Source organism: Hylobates moloch, unplaced genomic scaffold, assembly GCF_009828535.3.
Source record: "Hylobates moloch isolate HMO894 unplaced genomic scaffold, HMol_V3 SCAFFOLD_9, whole genome shotgun sequence".
Classification (NCBI taxonomy): Eukaryota; Metazoa; Chordata; class Mammalia; order Primates; family Hylobatidae; genus Hylobates; species Hylobates moloch.
The window spans coordinates 27,108,889-27,130,333 of record NW_026652284.1 but is presented as its reverse complement, the minus strand read 5'-3'; the positions used below and the strand labels follow the sequence as shown (position 1 = coordinate 27,130,333).

General features: G+C 41.0%; 1 protein-coding gene across 5 annotated transcripts in view; it reads right to left on the bottom strand.

The window, feature by feature from the left end:
- EPB41 (erythrocyte membrane protein band 4.1) overlaps positions 1-21,445 on the bottom strand; it is a 227,662-nt gene that overhangs the window by 121,015 nt on the left and 85,202 nt on the right. For 4 of the 5 annotated variants that reach the window (XM_058444377.1, XM_032759535.2, XM_032759533.2 and 1 more), the window contains one exon: positions 4,414-4,888. In XM_058444377.1, coding sequence (XP_058300360.1) covers positions 4,414-4,881 — 468 coding nt within the window. In that variant the 5' untranslated portion in view covers positions 4,882-4,888. Of the gene's footprint in view, positions 1-4,413; positions 4,889-21,445 lie in introns of those variants that run through there. The other variant, XM_032759550.2, reaches the window with a different exon arrangement.

Below are 21,445 nucleotides of genomic sequence, written 5' to 3'. Positions count from 1 at the left end.
TAAAAGAATATGTTACTTCCTTGTGTAACAGTTGGAAAACAATTAAAAGAAAAAATGCATGGTTGACAATTAGGAAAAAGGAATTAATTATTTGACTCCTGCATTAAATACTGCAAGTAATCTAAAAGACTCCTTCCAATCTTTCACGACCCTCTCACTGCAACCTCAGGAAGGCCCTTCATTGGCTATCTTATCTATCTATGCCCACTCTACTGTCTTTCATATCAGTACTCTGGTGCCTTCATAACTTATTACAATAAATAATTGTTTGTATTTACTACTTTTTTGTTTTCTCTATTAAAGTTCACAAGGGTAGAAATCATGTCTGTTTTATAATAATAATAATACCAAACATTTATACAACAATTACAATGGGCCAGTTACTATTCTAAGAAAATTACTTATGTGAACTCACTCAATCCCCATAACTACCCTGCGAGGCAGGTACTATTATTACATCCCCACTTGACAGAGCCAGGATAATAGTACCTGGCCTGCAGGTTGTAAAACTGAGGCCAGAGAAATTAAGTAACTTGCCTAGGATCATACAATTAATAAGTCACATACCAGTCTGGCTTCAGAATCCATGATTTTTTTTTTTTTTTTTTTTTGAGACAGAGTCTCACTCTGTCACCCAGGCTGGAATGCGGTGACATAATCATGGCTCAATGCAGCCTCGACCTCTCAGATTCAAGCGATCCTCCCACCTCAACAGCCCAAGTAGCTGGGACTACAGGAGAGCCACCGTGCCTAGCTAGTTTTTTAATTTTTTGTAGAGATGGTGTTTCTCCATGTTGCCCAGGTTGGTCTCGAACTCCGGGGCTCTAGTGATCCTCCCACCTCAGTCTCCTGGAGTGCTGGACTTACAGGCATGAGCCACCACACTCAGCCCCAAAATCCATGATTTTAAACCTCTTCACCATATTGCAGTTTTTATTTACAAAGATATATCCAGCCTAGGGCCTGGCACACATGGTAGGTTTTCAATAAATATTTGTTGAATGAATAAATAAACAAACATTAAAAATTTACATAGCCTTCCAAAAAATCCAAGCTACTGTGGATGAAGACTGGTACAATCCTATATTTATATATATATATTATATACTTAAATGTAATATAAATATATATTTATATATTTATAATATAAAGCAAACACGTTTTTTAAAAAATTCTGGGCAAAAAAGGACCATTTAAATAAAATCCTATTACATATACAGAAATATGATTAGGCAAATAAACCTTTATCCAGAAGGCTCTGATCCACAAGGTTTTGACTATAAATATTAGTTTCCAAAAGGCCTAAAATAGTTTGTTCTTTTAAATAATATCTCCTTGAAATTTTATTAACAATATCGTTTCTTTTTCTCCACATGAAGACAAATAACCTACGGACAATTTATTTCAATTCTGAATTAAATCTTAATGAATGAGATTTTAGTTAAATCTAAAATTAACTGTCCATCATCTGTGTCAACATGAGTACGAAGACAAGTTCTGATTCAAATGTTAACTAAAACAAGATATGGACTTTCCCCTACATAAAGCTGAAGGAGAAAAAAGCAGTTAAAAATCCCTTGAGGCCAGGCACAGTGGTCACGCCTGTAATCCCAGCACTTTGGAAGGCTGAGGCAGGAGGATTGCTTGAGTTCAGGAGTTCAAGACCAGCCTAGGCAACAAAGCAAGAGCATCTCTACCAAAAAATTTAAAAATTAGCTGGGCATGTCGCATGCACCTGTAGTCCCAACTACTCAGGAGGCTGAGATGGGAGGATAGCATGAGCCCAGGAGGGTGAGGCTGTAGTGAGCCATGATCGCACCACTGTATTCTAGTCTGGGTGACAGAGAGAGACCCTGTCAAGAAAGAAAGAAAAAAAGAAAATAAAGAGGGGGAGGGAGGGAGGGGAAAGGAGGAGGGAGAGGAAGAGAGGAAGAGAGGAAGAGAGGGAGGGAGGGAGGGAGGGAGGGAGGGAAGGCAGGTAGGCAGGCAGGCAGGCAGGCAGGCAGGCAGGCAGGAAATTTGAAAAACTCTTAAAGGTACCAGGCTTCCTGAAAGATAATGTAATTTTTTTTTTTTTTTTTTTTTTTTTTTGAGATAGAGTCTCGCACTGTCACCCAGGCTGGAGTGCAGTGGCGCGATCTCAGCTCTCAGCAATTTTCCTGCCTCGCCTTTCCGAGTAGCTGGGACTATAGGCGGCCGCCACCACGCCCAGCTAATTTTTTGTATTTTTTATAGAGACAGGGTTTTACCAGGTTGGCCAGGCTGGTCTCGAACTCCTGACCTTGTGATTCGCCTGCCTCGGCCTCCTAGCCTGCTAGGATTACAGGTGTGAGCCACTGCGCCCGGCCGATAATGTAATTTAATTCTTCTGGTATTCCTAAAATAAAATGGTATTAAGATATGAATGGTTTCTTTGCCTTTACTGTTTGTGTTTATTTACTAGCTAACATTCATTGAGTATTTATTAAATGCCAGGCAATGTTTTAAGAGCTTTTACCCGTTTCACTCTTTTAATCCTTTCGATCCCAAATGAGGTGGATATTATTATCCCCATTGTACAGAGGAGGAAACCGATGAAGTGAGAAGTGTCACTTTTCTTCGATTTGAACCCTCTAGTCGGATTCCATAGCTTGCATCTTAACTATTACAGAATATAGTAAATCTTGTTTTCAACCTTCACTAATAGCAAGTGTGTAATTATAATTTTATCCTAAATTTTACCCTCAGCACTTTGAATATACAAGTAATAGTTCTAGAAATACATGTAATATTCTAATAAGACTCTAATAAAACTATGGAGTCCAAATCTCAGACCTATAATAGAAACATGTGGGACTTATACTTTTTTCCCCCAACACCGTCAGAGTTCTAGAAGAACTTACACTTTTAACAATGCAGATAATATTCACGTGCTTCAGAAATAAGACGACTTTGAAAATAATTCTTAATCTGTAATGGTAAGGCTGAAAATAAATGACATTCTTAGAAAATAGTCTGAGTTACAGTACTAATGTTTTCCCATTTTTTTGGACAAATAAACAAACTCACAACTCATGTTTAGTTTAACAACATTATGTCACAATTAAGGCCCCAGACTAATATACGTTACACAGGTGATAGAAAGAGCTAGACTTCCTCATCTATATCTTATACCCTGTGGCAATATGACCTAGTTAAAGAAGATGATCAAAATAAGGTAGACATGACTTGAATCTATCACATATCTTCAAAGGGCTTGAATTCATCACACAGCTTTTAGGAAGATTTACATAAAAGAACCACATCTGCTAATAACTGTCTTGTTCCTAATAATTCCACAAAAATGAACTCTAAACCATCTCACTTTTCCTCTCTCATGAAAAATCTTCAATTTGTTCCATTATTACAATAAAATGATATATGGGCTGAACACATTCATTTGATGCTTTTTTTTTCTCTTCTATTCTTTGATTTATAAATAGTAAATGGACAGGCATGGTGGTGCACACCTGTAATGCCAGCTGCTCAGGAGGCTGAGGTGGGAGGATCACTTGAGCCCAGGAGTTTGAGATTAGCCTGGGCAAAATAGCAAGACCCTTTAATACATACAAAGTGTAAGTATCTTTTTAAAAAGTAAGTTTCCAAAGACTACATTAATTTTTTCAGAGTAGAAACTATAAGCCGGGCATGGTGGCTCACGTCTGTAATCCCAGCACTATGGGAGGCTGAGGTGGACAGATTACCTGAGGTCAGGAGTTTGTGACCAGCCTGGCCAACACAGCAAAACCCTGTCTCTACTAAAAATACAAAAATTAGCTGGGCATGGTGGCCAGCGCCTGTAATCCCAGCTACTCAAGAGGCTGAGGCAGAAAAATAGCTTGAACCCAGGAGAGGGAGGTTGCAGTGGGCCGAGATCGCACCACTGCACTCCAGCCTGGGTGACAGAGCAAGACTCAGTCTCAAAAAAAAAAAAAAAAGAGTAGAAACTATAAAGCTTTATGATGCTACTTATCACTATCAATGCCTCAGTCAACTAGCTAGTAAGAAATAAAACCAAGTACTTTTTTTTTTTCCTGTTGTTGAGACGGAATCTCGCCCTTGTCACCTAGACTGGAATGCAGTGGCACGATCTCAGCTCACTACAGCCTCCACCTCCCGAGTTCAAACTTCTGTCTCAGCCTCCTGAGTAGCTGGGATTACAGGCACCCGCCATCATGCCCGGCTAATTTTTGTGCTTTTAGTAGAGACAGGGTTTGGCCATGTTGGCCAGGCTGGTCTCGAACTCCTGACCTCAGTTGATCCGCCTGCCTCGGCCTCCCAAAGTGGTGGAATTATAGGCGTGAGCCACTGCACCCAGCCCAAATACTCTTAAACGAAAAATAAAGTGTATAACCTGCCTTCCTTTGCCCACCTCCTATATCCACACATCCTTACCTGTGTTTCTGCACTGCTTAATGAATGAAGATCCAAAGACGGGTCTGTTTTGAGTTCAGGTTCAGGAGCTGCAATCGGGGCCTTTAAAATGATCTCTTCATCAAGACTGGTTCCGAATTCTATCTCTTTCTGACCTCTTTCACCTTTTTCTTTATCTGACTCTACTTCTTTGCCTTCTTCCTCAGACACCTGAGATTTGGGCCTTTTGAGAAACGAGGAGAACAGTCGTGAAAGGCCTCTGCTTTCTGATGTCCGCTCCTTGTTCTTGGTCAAGTCTTCATGTGTAGGAGTGTCTCCATTAGAAGCTTTCAGCTTCTGTTCACACTGATTATCTCCTTCGGCTGCTGTTTGACAAGATTCCTCCTGCTGAGGTTCTTGTTGGCCTGAGTTTATGGCTTCCTCACCCTCTTCCTTCTGTTGGTGCTGTGAATTTTCAGCCTCAGTCACTAAACTCTTCTCTGTTGTCATGATGTTGCTATTAAAAAGAAGATAGAAAAGGGGAGCTCTTATAAGCAAAACACATTACTGTTGGCAAAACCCTAAACCCTAAAAACTTAATATACTTAGGTATTTAATTGACAACAAACAGAATTCCAACCCATTAAACATGACACTTTCCATTAAATTACAAAAATATCTTATCTACACATCCTGAATAAAATATTAATGCCTTGAGTCACTAAAGATATGCACATAGAGAAAGAAGCTTAAGATAGTACCCACTGAGGCCACCTTAGTGAAATACATCATATATTAAATCCAATGCCTAGAATTGTATACAGTAAATACAGTTTTATCCTTCCTTCAAAAAGGATTGTGGTTTAGTGTCCTTTGAGGGTATCAATCTGAAGGTGTAGGATTTGCAGGAATTATTCCCTGCAAAATTCTCCACACCCCAAGAGACGATGAAATTTAAAAGCTCCCCAAGTCTTTATTGTTCTTTTTCTTTACATTTCTTAGGATGCAGAGACTTCTCTATTAAAATTGCAAAAGTAAAATTCTGATAGTTTGTTGTAAGACTGGATAACAGCAATGACAAGTATACAGTTTAAATAATTGCAAAAAATTTCCTTAGGTTTTCATGTTACAATTCCAAATTACGATGTCTTTCAGAGGTATCCCCTTTTTTTTTTTTTTTTTTTCCTTTTTGTGGAGAACGCGGTCTTGCTATATTGCCCAGGCAGGTCTTGAACTCCTGGGCTCAAGCTATCCTCCCGCCTCTGCCTCCCTAAGAGCTGGGATTACAGGTGTGAACCACTGCGCCTGGCCAGAGGTATCCCATTTTAAGCTCTTTCAGTCTCCTTTTTCTCCTGATAAATATGATTTTGAAAGCTCAGAATTTTTAAGAGTAGGAAGTGAAACTAACAATAGAGAAAGGAGACAGAGAAGAAAAACTTAGAAAGCAAGTGTTGATTCACTCGTAGGGGAGGAAAAAAGAGCAGGCAGCTGACCTTACATATTTCAAACATCTTGGCTTCTAGCCTCTTGATCTCAAAATCCCAGTATTATCAGTCAAGCTTCACAATCACAGCCAACGAGCATTGTCACGTCTACTTTACTAAAGAATAGGCCGGGCGCGGTGGCTCACGCTTGTAATCCCAGCACTTTGGGAGGCCGAGGCGGGCGGATCACGAGGTCAGGAGATCGAGACCACGGTGAAACCCCGTCTCTACTAAAAATACAAAAAAATTAGCCGGGCGTAGTGGCGGGCGCCTGTAGTCCCAGCTACTCAGAGAGGCTGAGGCAGGAGAATGGCGTGAACCCAGGAGGCGGAGCTTGCAGTGAGCCGAGACTGCGCCACTGCACTCCACCCTGGGCGACAGAGCAAGACTCCGTCTAAAAAAAAAAAAAAAAAAAAAAAAGAATAACCGACACACGTGGGGACTTTGAAAACACTGGGCAATGAAGTCGACTATTGATGATCTTGTGCTTTGATTCACTGCTATCACTAAAAGTACTTCCTCCCCATCACTCACAAAGCAGCATTACATTGTCTTATCTTCTCTGTATTAAATAAAGTAATTCAAAAAATTTTAAGGCTAGTGAAGTGAAGCAGTGGGAGTCGAGAAGAAACAAAGACATCTGTAACTGGTTGTGATCAATTAGTTGTAAGCATCACTGCACTGGACAAGCCTAAATGAAGTAACTTGATCTGGATGTTAACAATCTGAATGAATGAACAAACTATATTTAGCTCATTCCCTCCTCAGGCCCTTCATACTTGCTGCTCTCTCTACAGTGCTCTTCTCCTGGCTATTTGAAGGCTGGTCTCCTTCATATCATTACTGTCTTAGGCCTTAGGAGGCCTCCCCACATAACCTAGCTAAAAGTATTGGCCTTCATACCCCCAGATACCCTCACAGGACTACTGCACTTATTATCTGCAATTATTTTGCTAACATATTAGTTTACCAGTTTATGGTTTTTCTTCCCTCTCTCCAGCTAAAATGTCTTTCTTCCCTCTCTCCAGCTAAAAGTTCCATAAGGATATGAACCTTGACATATATATATATATATATATTTTTTTTTTTTTTATCATTGTATACCCAATGCCTAGAATAGTACCTGACACATAACAGGTATTAATAAAAGTTTTTAGGCCAGGCGCAGTGGCTCACACCTGTAATCCCAGCACTTTGGGAGGCCGAGGCAGGCGGATCACCTGAGGTCGGGAGTTTGAGACCAGCCTGGTCAGCATGGTGAAGCCCCGTCTCTACTAAAAATACAAAAATTAGCCAGGCATGGTGGCAGGCGCTTGTATTCCAGCTACTCAGGAAGCTAAGGCAGGTGAATCACTTGAAACTGGGAGGCAGAGGTTGTGGTGAGCCGAGATCGTGCCACTGTACTCCAGCCTAGGCAACAGAGCGAGACTCCATCTCAAATCTAACTACAAGTATCAAGTGTTTTTGGGGGCTGGGCATGGTGGCTCACACCTGTAATCCCAGCAATTTGGGAGGCTGAGACAGGAGCATCGCTTGAGCTCAGGAGTTCACGACCAGCTTGGGCAACATAGCAAAACATTGTATTTATAAAAAATTTAAAAATTTGCCAGGCATGGGTGGCGTGTGCCTGTAGTTCCAGCTACTTGGGAAGCTGAGGCAGGAGAATCACTTGAATCCAGGAGGCTGATGCTACAGTGAGCCATGATCATGCCACTGCATGCCAGCCTAGGTGACAGAGCAAGACCTTGTCTCAAAAAAAAAAAAAAAAAAACCTAAGTTTTTTAAAAAATGAATTGATTTCACTGAATATATCTGATAAATACAAACTGCAAAGGCATTATCTAAATTTATTCAAGTAAATTTACTTCAAATGCATGATATTAATTGATTCATTCAACAAATTCTTATCAGGCACCTAACACAGGACTGATGCTAGGCGCTAGACACACAACAGTAAACAAAACAGTCAAGGTCTATGTCATCATGGAGTTTACATTCTTGTTTCAACTTTAACCAGTACAATGAAAGAAAAATTCAAAATAAATTTTGTTTAAAACCACTATTGATATAGACAGAGGGGCAGAGAAATTCTAGGCAGAAAAGGACCGGTCTCTGACGAAACCCTACCCTCAAACAGAAAAGCATGAAACTGCAGCCCAAAGTGAGAACTTACATCCCTGCTTTCCCACTGGAATGGTGCCTTTTCCTAAACCACCCATGGCCCCACCTCACCCAATCCTGTGCCTATAAAAACCCCAGACTCAGCTGGGAGGGAGGAGAAGCGGCTGGATGTTGGAGAGAAGCAGCTTGACTTCAGAGGGATAGCTTGATGGCGTAACTTCAGAGAAGAATTCGGCTGGAGATGGCTGTACTTCAGAGGAAGATAATCTACCTACCCCCGGCCCCTTTTCAGCGCCCCTTCCTGCTGACAGCCACTTTCATCAGCAATAAAATCTCCTGTATTTACCATTCTTCAATTCATTCCTGTGACCTCATTTTTCCTGGACACCGGACAAGAGCACAGGAGCCATGTGTGCAGATACAAAAGGCTGTCACACTGGCCCTCTGCCCTCACTGGCAGAGGGCAGCACCTCACTCAAAAAGGCAAAGGGCCCACTGAGCTGCTAACACTTAAGCTGTTCGCGGATGGCATGGCAAAGCTAAAAGAGCACTGTAACATGCCCTCTGGGGCTTGGAGGGATGCAGATACTGCCCCCTGGATACTGCTGTGAGGCCCGCATGGCCTTGAGTCCTGCAAGCACCAAGGCAGTCGGCTCGTTCCAGCGCTTGTGCACTCCAGTTCCCACCTTGTTCATTCACATGCTCCTTCCCACAAGGAGTTGAGAGTGGCAGGCTGAGTAAACAAGGTACGCCTGTCACAATTCCCATGAAGAGGTCACGCAAATATCCTGCTTCACTCTAAGGGGTCTGATTCAATAGGTCTGGAATGGGGCCTGAAATTCTACAATTCTAACAAGATGTTGCCAATGCTGCTGGCCCACTGAGCACATTTTGAGTAGGAAGTACAGAAAATCACCATTACGATCACTTTGAGAACGTACCTCAAAATGCCTAAGAAACAAAGACTGTAAAAATGTAAAAAGCTGCTTTTAGCAAGTGGAATACGAAGAGTGGGAAATACGTGACACAATAAGTGCTCAACAAATGCTTGTTAATGAGTGAATGAAACAAATGATGCAACATATTAAATGTGAAAAGTGAACCACTAACATTTTTAAAAACTCTTTTTGGCACTTAATCAGACTTTGTAATCTTTAAACATAGAGTATGGCAATTCCAAGTTTCCTACCCAGCTGTGACAAGTGCCCAGATTCAGTGTTCTGGGTATCTCCATTGATAATATCTCTGTGCCACATTTAGGAAGTAATGTTTAGGACAGGAGCCAATCATAATCCCGAAAGACACAACCCTCAATGGCATAATCCTGAGTGTTGAAATCCCAAAAGACCAAAATCCCAAAAATATAATTCTGGAAAAAGGAATTAAAAAATAATTTTAAAGATATTTATTTACATTTTTAAGGGGGATTTATTTGAGAAACATAAAAACATAGCAGAACACTTCACAGGCCACTTAACATGATAAAATAGGCAAAAACAACACACATATTTTGCAAGCATAAACACTCGGGTATACTAATGACAGTCATACAGGTATAAGTTATGAGCAGACAAGGTGTATTCATAAAAAAATAGCTTATATAACTGCAGTCATCTGAAATACCACGACAAACAACCTAAGTCTTAAGATCAATCAAAAACCATGATGGGCTTTTTGCTGTAGGCCCAAGTGGTTACTGCCGAAATGGGCAAGTTCATGAAACCTGGGAAGGTGGTGCTTGTCCTGGCTGGAAGCTACTCTGGACGCAAAGCCGTCATCGTGAAGAACATTGATGATAGCACCACTGCACTCCAGCCTGAGTGACAGAGTGAGACTCTATCTCAAAAAAAATAAAAAATAAAAAACCCTCCTGGAATATCATCAGCTGGAAGGAATGCCAATGCAGGCAAATAATGCACTTTAAAAATAAAAATAATGCACTTTTTTTGAGACAGGCTCTGACTCGACCCAGGAAGAGTGCAGTGGCACAATCTCAGCTCACTGCAACCTCAACTTCCTGGGCTCAGGCAGTTCTCCCACCTCAGCCTCCCAAGTAGCTGGAACTACAGGTACACACAACCATGCCCAGCTAATTAAAAATAAAAAGAAATTTTTTTTTAAAGATGGAGTTTCACCATGATGCCCAGGTTGGTTTCAAACTCCTGGGCTCAAATGATCCTCCTGCCTCAGCCTCCCAAAGTGCTGGGATTACAGCAGTGAGCCACCATACCTATAATGCATATAAAAAATACCTTTATTTTTTTTCTCAACCCTCCCCTAGTGACATCATAATGTGCTTTTTAAATTTTTTAAATGTATTTTATTATTTTATTTTTTTGAGATAGGGTCTGGCTCTGTGGCCCAGGCTGGAGTGCAATGGCATAATCTTAGCTCACTGCAACCTCCATCTCCCCAGCTCAAACCTCCATCTCCCCAGCTCAAACCATCCTTCTACCTCAGCCTCCTAAGTAGCTGAAACTACAAGCACGCACCACCAAGTCTGGCTAATGTGTTTTTGTATTTTGGAGACAGATGGGGTTTCGCCATGTTTTGCCAGGCTGGTCTCGAACTCCTAGGCTCAAGTGATCTTCCCGCCTTGGCCTACCAAAGTGCTGGGATAACGTGAACCTGCCACAATGCACTTTTAAACTGAAACTTTCATCCTTGCTGTATTGTGTGGCCAATCCATTCATCTGAATTTTCTGCCAAGTGCATTGGGGCTGAACGGAACAAACTTTATTCGTAACATTTTGAAATTCACTTTTAGAAGCCTTGATTGCACCTCATTCCAAATCTGTCATTATGGTTCGGGGATTCAATGAAAATCCATTTTCTTCTGCCAAGTCTACCAGATCTTCAAATAAACATTTATAAGGTGTTTCACTTTTTCCAGTCACTAACAGATAAACTAGTAGATCAGTTCTAGAATTTTCAGATTCAATGGGGGCATGAATTGTATACAGGTGATTAAAAAAAAAAAAAGGACAGTTTCAAAAGTACCATCCATTAGCCAAAGTGAAGCATGTTTGCTATATTAGATTTAGTGGTAAATATAAGAAGTCTATCCTCTTTGACAGTCAAATCCCTAATCAAGAATAGTTCACCATTTAACGTGTTTTGCAGCAGTGGAGGAACCTCAATATCGACAAGTGTTTTTGGTTCAGAACGTCACCGAGCTTATCAAATTATTTTTATTCTGTAATGAAGGGTGTTTTTTAAAGGCAAGTATGAAGGGGCATGTGTGAAGGGGCAGTACTCATACACGATTGAATATAATTTTGCAGGGGAGATTTCTTGTATTTTTCGAGTGCATTTTCAATTCATGTATGATCTTCAAAACACTCACTGCACTTGTATTTGAAGAGTGGTTGTGGTCTACAAATTTTGTAAGTATATGGGGTCCACTGGAAAGTTTTGTTATTGCTTGGCCATGCCAATTAAGCAACACTCTGCTTTCACAGCAGCAATAATAATTAGCTTTTAAACTTTTATCTTTCACCATTAAGTAGCCTCATACACTTAACTTATCACAGCCTTTCTATGAGGAAACAATTTCCTCATAGATCTTTCATTGTATTGTAAGTAAGAAGGAATGACATTCAGCTTCTCTAATATCAAATCTGTATTAGTCAGCGTTGTCCAGAGCGACAGAACCAAGAGGATATGTATATAGATACGTGACGGAGGATTTACTAGGGGAATTGGCTCACATGATTGTGGTGGCTGAGAAGTTCCACAACAGGTGTATGCAAGCTGCAGACTCTGGGATGCCAGTGGCATAGCTCAGTCCAAGACTAAAGGCCTCAGAACCAGAAAAGTTGATGGTATAACTCTCACCCTCAGGACCTGGGGCGGCTACTGGTATAAGTCCTTGAGTCCAAAGGCTGAGAAGCCTATAGTTCTGATGTCCAACACAGCAGAAGAAAAGTCTGTTCCAGCTCTCAGAGACACACGTGTCTTCTGTATTTGTTCTTTCCAGGCCCCCCAGCCAATTTGATGGTGCCCACCAAAAATGAGAGCAGATCTTCCCCACCTAATCCACAAGACTTACACACTAATCTCCCCTGGAAACATCCTCACAGACACACCCCAAACAATACTCTACCAGGTTTCAAGGTATTCCTTAATCCAGTCAAACTGACATCTCCAAAATTAAGTCTATAAGTCTACCCCTTGTCAACTTGGCATCTATATGCATCTCCTTAAACCATATTTAATTTCCAAATAAACACAACAAAGTCATAATTCTGCCTAACATGAAGCAACTATCCTGTGATTGTGATTTTGGGGATTGTAGACATTAGGGATTTTAGACTTCAGGGATTTAGGCTTCAGGGATTTTGATCTTTCAGGATTTTAACATTTCGGATTATGGTGTTAAGGATTGTGTCTTTTGGGATTATGATCCAAACCCAATTAAGACATATGAAGAGTTAGAGGATAACATCTATGAGTACAGAATTGAGACATTTTGCCACATAATGGGACATATGTAAAAAACAAGCTGAACATAAGAATAAATGAAAACATAAGGAACAGGCACATAGGTAGAAAGGCAAAAGAATTCTACTGAAACATACTGAAACCAACTTCAGCTAATACCATACATTAAATGCTAGAAAACAATCAGGAATTTAAACAACGCAATATTCAGCAAAGATGATACAACTCAGTCTATACAAGAAAAAACATAAAAATGAATGATTAAGGAGAGTTTGCATCTATGTTCTTTCCAGCCGAGTACACATGGGTAGCAATGCTATTAATAAGAGCCAAAAAAAAAAAGAATATAAAATGAAACTGATAAAGCTTGCTGATACTTTCAGTTAGCTCTGAGGTTAATATGAATTAAACAAATAAAAAATAAATAGCAAGAAGAAAAAAAATCCTATGGATCACTTACTAAAAGCTCAAATAAACTTCTCTGGACAAATACCATGCAGTCATGTTCTTCGCGTTACAAATGATAGGATGGGTACAGAGGAAAAGATACAAAGAAGTCAAGCAGCAAAAACAGGATAAATGCTCTACAAACAGGCTCTTCCTATGTAAATGACACTATTTTCATTCTGGATATAAAATTCAAAAGGAGGTATCCATTTACTTAATGTCAGAAAGAGGTCTTTTGATTTAAACAAACAAAAAAATAATCTACACAACACTGAAGAAAAAGTGATGAGTTACCATTCCATCTTAATCCTAATCCTCAAAACCCTATGAATTACACCCTATCTGGTATCAAAGATACACTTGTTTTAAAAGTGTGCATCTGTTAATTTCAGACAAATCAAACCTTTAAAAAAAAAAAAAAAGAAAAACATACTGAGCAGACTGAAAAGACGAAATGGTATCTTTCATCTTTTTTTACATCTCTTTGTAACATTGAGTCAGTGCTCCGTTAATGCTTCTTGAGTTGAAAACTTCACAAAAACATTGCAGTTTGGCAGCATTAATAAAATTTCCTTTATAATCACCATTTAGGGATGAAGTTTGATGATTTAATTCTAGGTATTACTTTTCAAATTACTTCACTGAGAAGACAAAAAAAAAAAAAATCCTCCGGGCACAGTGGCTCACACCTGTAATCCCAGCACTTTGGGAGGCCAAGGCAGGCAGATCACCTGAGGTCAGGAATTTGTGATCAGCTTGGCCAACATGGCGAAACTCTGTCTGTACTAAAAATACAAAAATTAGCTGCATATGGTGGTGCACACTTATAATCCTAGCTACTTGGAAGGCTGAGGCAGGAGAATGGCTTGAACCCAGAAGGCAGAGGTGCACTGAGCCAAGATCGCGCCACTGCACTCCAGCCTGGGCAAAAGACTAAGACTCCATCTCAAAAAATAAATAAATAATGCTTTGAGGGAGCAGTATAGATGTCAATAGAAAGAGACTTGAAGTGCAATGGGCAAATGGAATTCCACGCAGGAGAACCAGTATTAAGAACATTGTAAGTCCAAAGAAACTAGTAAGAATTCCAGACTAGCTGAAATAGGGCTACAACAGGGCAGCAGGGGGAGATGAGGTTAGAAAAGAGCTACCGTTTAAAATTCCATGGCCAGGCACGGTGGCTTACACCTGTAATCCCAGCACTTTGGGAGGCCAAGGCAGGAGGAAAGCTTGAGCCCAGGAGTTTGCTACCAGCCTAGGCAACATAGAAAGACCTCGTCTCTACAAAAAATAAAAAATTAGCCAAGTGTGGTGACATGCCCCCTGTAATCCCAGCTACTTGGGAATCTGAGGTAGGAGGATCACTTGAGCCTCAGAGGTCAAGGCTACAGTGAGTCGTGACCCTGCCATTACACTCCAGCATGAGTGACAAAGTGAAACCCTATCTCTCAAAAATAAAAAAATTAGATTCCAACAGCAACAATAATAATAGCAGCTAGCATGTATTGAGTACCTAAATGCCACGCATTATTCTACATGCCTTAAGCCACTCTACAAGGTAGACATTCTCATTTCCCAGAAAATAAACTCTGGGTGGTTAAAAAATTTGCTTCAGATCATGGAGTCATGCATTAATGAAACCATTAAACATGGTGATGATTCTATTGTAAATTCTCAGGCTAGTATCTGTCCTGTAAAACACAGTACTTCACATGCTTCTACCCCAGAGATGCTTCTCTGTTAACAAAACCCCTATCTGTTGAGAAGTTATGCACAGACTATTCAATCTGGCTAAGACCACCTATTTCTACCAGTTTCAAGTTCCCTGCCCATGTACATATTTCTTTCTTTCTTTTTGAGACAGATCTCACTCTGTCACCTAGGCTGGATCATGGCTGACTCACTCACTGCCCGCCATTCTCCTGCCTCAGCCTCCCGAGTGGCTGGGACTACAGGTGCCCACCACCATGCCCAGCTAATTTTTTGTATTTTTTTAGTAGAGACAGGGTTTCACCGCGTTAGCCAGACGGTCTCGATCTCCTGACCTCGTGATCCACCCACCTCGGCCTCCCAAAGTGCTGGGATTACAGACGTGAGCCACCGCGCCCGGCCACATATTTCTTCTTTTACTCTTTACAGAGTGTACGTGAAGATGAATGAGACAGGAAGAGACACGCAAAGACACATTATGAAATGACTTGAATATCATGCTAAATTGTTGGGACTTGATTCCTGAGAGCCACTGAAAGCTTTTAAGTAGGGAAGTAGATAAAGTGGAGGCAGAAGAGGCTAGAGACAGAGGGAAATTCAACAAATGACTGGGTAAATTCAGGTTATCAGTGAATATTCACAATGGGAATCCCTAGGGTTTCCTAGACTGAAATCAATACTGAGCAGAGAAATTTGAAAAGCCTTGCAACCAAGGTTTAAGAACTCCCGCAGCCCTTAGTTTCTCTAGCTTATTCTCACTAGCACACTTCTTATTAATCCAGGCAGTTGCATATCAGAGCCTAAAGGCATTTTTATAATATACCTCCTTTGGCCCACTTTGATAAATGGTAATAGAACCAAAATAAGGCCGGGCACGGTAGCTCACGCCTGTAATTCCAGCACTTTGGGAGCCCAAGGTGGGTAGATTACCTGAGGTCAGGAGTTTGAAACCAGCCTGACCAACATGGTGAAACCCCATCTCTACTAAAAATACAAAAAAAAATTGGCCAGGCACGGTGGCTCACGCCTGTAATCCCAGCACTTTGGGAGGCTGAGGCAGGTGATCACCTGAGGTCAGGAGTTCGAGACCAGCCTGATCAACATGGAGAAACCCTGTCTCTACTAAAAATACAAAATTAGCCAGGCGTGGTGGTGCATGCCTGTAATCTCAGCTACTCGGGAGGCTGAGGCAGGAGAATAGCTTGAACCTGGGAGGCGGAGGTTGCGGTGAGCCGAGATCATGCCATGGCACTCCAGCCTGGGCAACAAGAGCAGAAGTCTGCCTCAAAAAAAAAAAAAAAGTCAGCCGGGCGTGGTGGTGGGTGCTTGTAATCCCAGCTACTTGGGAGGCTGGGGCAGGAGAATCTCTTGAACCTGGGAGGCGGAGGTTGAGGTGAGCCGAGATCGCACCACAGCACTCCAGCCTGGGCGACAGAGCAAGACTCCATCTCAAAAAAAAAAAAAAGAACTGAAATAAAATAGAGAAGAGAGATTAATATCTTGCAAATATCTCAATAAAACATGTCCAAAATTAAATTCTTAATTCTGTTTTTCCTGTTCCCATAAGTGGCTCAATCATACCATCCAGTATCTCAAAGCAGAATCCTAAGTGCTGTCCTTCTCTTAGCCTTCTCCATTTCCCTTCCTAATCAAATCCATCTGTTCATCCTATATACTCTACCACCAAAATATATTTAGAACCAGTCTATTTTTCAGCTTCTCTACTGCTATTATGTTTGTATGAGTCTTCTTCACTTCTCACTTAAATTACATCCTAGAATGATTTGGCTTTTGCCTACCTCACTAACCTCTGCCCTTGGAGGTTACCAAGTTTGACAACAGTTCACACACTAAAAAGGATCTTAAGTCCTTGATTGAACATGCCCCAACAGAAATGAAATTCTAAAACAGCTTACAATCTTTATCTGCATTTCTAGGCTTATAGTGACTGGAGCACTCCTATGCTAAGTAAGAAAGACAAACTTAGTCTCTGACCTCCTGGATTTGATTCTCTATCCAGAAGATTGTGGACAGTAACAGCCCCTCAGTTCTCAGTCTTTATATTGCATCTTAAATCTTACATTCAGTTCTGAGCAATCTATTTTAGAGAGAAAAAATCTGTCAGAGATAGAAGATAATGATGGAATTTGAAATCATGTCATAAAATAAATAATTGAATGATATTGGGACTTTTAGCCTAGAAAAAGAGAACTCAAAGCAGGAAAATGATTGCTGCTCTAACAAATTTCAAGAGCTGCTGAATTTCATGTGACTCCTAAGGGCAGAATTCATTAGCCCACAGAAATTACAAAGACATGGTTTTCATCTAAATAAAGTAAAAGGAAGAAATTGCTAATAATTAAATAAGCTGCTTGGGAATAGTGAGCTTATTATCACCAAAAATATTCACTCAAGCTGAATGCCCATCTGTTGTAGATGCCAGAGAGAGGATTCTTCTAGTAAGTGGGTCCTTACATTAACTGAATTCTCAGGTCCTTACCAATACTAAGATTTTACAAATAGGAAGAAAGAAAGAAAACAAACGGGGTTGGGCACAGTGGCTCACAGCTATAATTCCAACACTCTGGGAGACCAAAACAGGAGTATCACTTGAGACTAGGAGTTCCAAACCAGCCTGGGCAACACAGCAAGATCCTGTTTCTAAAAAAAAAAAATAAATAAAAATATTAGCCGGGCATGGTGGTGCATGCCTGTAGTCATAGCTATCTGGGAGGCTGAGGCAGGAGAACTGCTTGAGCCCAGGAATTTGAGGCTCCAGTGAGCTATGACTGCACCACTGCACTCCAGCCTGGTTGACAGAGCAAGACCCTGTCTCTGAAAAATAAAGATAAACAAAAGAGATATTAGAATAGTTACAAAATGAGTTATTTTTTAAAGGCTATATTATTTCTCCCCCACCCCCAATATCCCCATGGACACCAGAGACGGGCTATATTATAAACTCAAGAGTTACCATTTGGATTAGGAGAATAAGGGGGGAAATGCAAAAGTAAAGGATAATAGGCCCTTTTACTTCCCTAGTCAGAGAACAGAATCTAGTGACATTCTTTCAGACAGAAAGAAAATATGTTCAAGTATAAAGGTTTCAAAACTATGCTAGAAAACAGCTTCTTTCCCAATAAAAATCAATCCCCCAAAACCACAGGAAAGTATCTTTCCTGTCTAACTCAATTTAAGTACACTAATTAGCACCTCTAGAATAGGATAATCACCAATGTGGTCTTTGGATGAAAATGGTAAAATTTACAAAAGAGTTTCTTCAGAATTCTTCCTCTATCCTCTTGAAATTATTTGGATCTTAAATTACTCTTTATGAAGGCTTGCAGTGGCTCACGCCTGTAATCCCAGCCCTTTGGGAGTCCAAGGTGGGAGGATTGCTTGAGCTCAGGAGTTCGAAACCAGCCTGGGCAGCATAGTGAGACCATGTCTCTACTAAAGGAAAAAAAAAATCAGCCAAGCATAGTTTCATAGGCCTGTAGTCCCAGCTACACAGGAAGGTGAGGTGGGAGAACTGCCTGAGCCCAGGAGTTGGAGGCTGCAGTGAATCATGATCACACTACTGCACTCCAGCCTGGGCAACAGAGCAAGACTCTGTCTAAAAAAAAAAAAAAAAACTTGCCATACTGAGTGAATCAGGAATGTCACTGAGCATGATCATGCTGTTTTCAAAAACTTGGTTTTTAATTTAAGTCATTTCCATGGTGACTAATACCGCTGAATCAACTCATTCAAAGATATTTTTAAATAAACAAACTCTTACTCATCTTCTTCTAAGAAGATGAAAACACATTCCTTACTTCTCTAGAGAATTCAGGCATATACTTAAAAGATGTCTGGATATAGTCTAAAAGTACACCACCTGCGCCCGGGCCCTCCCAGAAAATACACTACTGGATCAATGATTACTGAGCATCAATGAGGACGATGTGAAACAAAAAAAATTCATCTCCACCGAATTGAGTTTTATTCCTTTTAAGTGTCAAAGTGGGCTGGGTGTGGTGGCTCAAGCCTGTAATCCTAGCACACTTTGGGAAGCCTAAGCAGGCAGATCACTTGAGCCCAGGAGTTCAAGATCAGTCTGGTCTGGACAACATGGTGAAACCTTATCTCTACAAAGGATACAAAAAATTAGCTGGGCATGGTAGCGTGCACCTGTAGTCCCAGCTACGAGGGCAGGGTAGGGGTGGGTATGGGGTGGTAAGCCTGAGGTGGGAGGATCAGCTGAGCCCGAGTGGTCAAGGCTGTAGTGAGCTGTGATTGCTGCACTCCAGACTGGGTGACAGAATGAGACCCTGTCTCAAAAGAAAAAAAAAGTGTCAAAGTGTATTATTTTAGCCATTCTAGATAGAAATCTTTATGAAATGGATTATATGCTTCCTTGTTTCATTTAAAAAATCTATAGACTATAATTGAGTCTTTATTGATTTAGTCATCATTATGAACCTCAATTACTACACAGTGCTAATGTCCTCATGGGCTACTAAAGTCTATAGGGATGATTAGCCCTTTCAGAAAGATATCTGAATACTGTGCTTTTTTATTTTTTGTATCTGCCTTTATTAGGTTTCCTATTTGCTCATTTGAAGAGTTAACTCACATTTCTTGCTGATGTCAAAGTGGCCTGCCAACAAGCATCTTCCAATGTCTCCTCTTCTAATCTGTTATTGGCTAATCTACATTGATTCAGTAACCAGATAGCCAAGTGTGTTAAAATTTTGTTTAAAGAGTAAATGCAGCCGGGCGCGGTGGCTCATGCCTGTAATCCCAGCACTTTGAGAAGCCGAAGCAGGTGGATCACTTGAGGTCAGGAGTTCGAGACCAGCCTGGTCAACATGGTGAAACCCAGTCTCTACTAAAAATACAAAAATTAGCCAGGCGTGGTGGCGGGCGCTTGTAATCCCAACTACTTGGGAGGCTGAGGCAGAAGAATCACTTGAACCTGGGAGGCAGAGGTTGCAGTGAGCCAAGATCGTGCCACTGCACTCCAGCCTGGGCGACAGAGGGAGACTGTCCCCCCACCCAAAAAAAAAAAAGGAAAAAAAAGATTAAATGCGGCCGGGTGCGGTGGCTCATGCCTGTAATTCCAGCACTTTGGGAGGCCAAGGCAGGCAGATCACATGAGGTCAGAAGTTCAAGACCAGCCTGGCCAACATGGTAAAACCCTATCTCTACTGAAAATACAAAAATTAGCCGGGCGTAGTGGCACGCACCTGTAATCCCAGCTACTCAGGAGGCTGAGGCAGGAGAATTGTCTGAACCTGGGAGGTGGAGGCTGCAGTGAGCCGAGATCGCACCTTTGCACTCAGCCTGGGCGACAGAGCAAGACTCCATCTCCAAAAAAAGAGAGTAAATGCTAAGGAAGAGTAAGACTAATGCTTCACATTACTGGACAACTTCAATGCATGGATTTTATGAAATTACTTTTAGCTCTTCAAGTACCACATAAGCCTACTTTGAAGTTTCCATTATATTGTGTCTAGTTGAGGGTATAAGGTAAGTGACCTTCAGATCAATCACACCATGACTATTCTCTTTCTTTCCAAGTTGAGATTAAAAGTCTTTAATGCCATTATTTATATAAGGTGTTGTATCTATATAAACTCTCCCGGAAAACATAAAACAATGGAATAATTTAGCCTGAAAATGTAACTGAAAGGAAGGAGAACCACACATAAAATGCTTACTAGCCTTAAAAATTTCAAGGTAAATATAAACAAAGCCTGAAGATTTCTAGCTACAAAGGGGTTTTAGTTAAAAGTATGGAACTTTTCTTACTCTCTTATTTTTAGTTTCTCAGAGCCAACTCAATCTAACAATATTTACTTTAGAATTTCTAAACTCAAATACCGTAAGATTATTTTAGTAAACTTCACTTTAACCAGAAAACTACAGTAAATTAACTGACTATCAAATATCATCTAGTAAGAATACAAGTGGGAATCACAAACATGAACTGGATCATGGATTGTTTTAGCAGATACTCTGGAAACTGGAATAGATGCAGCAGTTGTCTCTCACCATTGTTAAGTATGAAAAATATACTACAGGCCACCAGAAAATATAATACTGGCACCGAGACAAGATTTAGTACCAGTTTGAATATTTCAGATAATCCGCTATTTGCTGAAAGTATTCAATAAAATTATTGACTAAGCTTGATGACAGTTTTCTCTCTCAGAAAAGCCTCTACTATGGTGGACTGAATTCTGAGCAGTAAACAATAATTTTTTGGTGATGTGAATATATCAGAAACTTTGGCAGAGAATAATAATTTCACACAGTTTTGTTTTTTGTTTGTTTGCTTGTTTGAGACGGAGTCTCGCTCTGTCGCCCAGGCTGGAGTGCAGTGGCACAATCTCGGCTCACTGCAAGCTCTGCCTCCCGGCTTCACACCATTCTCCTGCCTCAGCCTCCCGAGTACAGGTGCCCGCCGCCACGCCCAGCTAATTTTTTGTATTTTGTTGGTAGAGACGGGGTTACACTGTGTTAGCCAGGATGGTCTCGATCTCATGACCTCATGATCTGCCCGCCTCAGCCTCCCAAAGTGCTGGGATTACAGGCTTGAGCCACCGCGCCCGGCCAATTTTTTGTATTTTTCGTAGAGACAGGGTTTCACCATGTTAGCCAGGATGGTCACAATCTCCTGACCTCGTGATCCGCCCGTCTCGGCCTCCCAAAGTACTGGGATCACAGGCGTGAGCCACCGTGCCCGGCTAATTTCACACAGTTTTTATGCTGAGAAAAGAGGTCACAGTCAAACATGTAAGCTTACCACAAATAAATTCTAAAAACATTTAAAGAAAAGTAAGGCATGGGCTGGGCATGGTGGCTCATGCCTGTAATCCCAA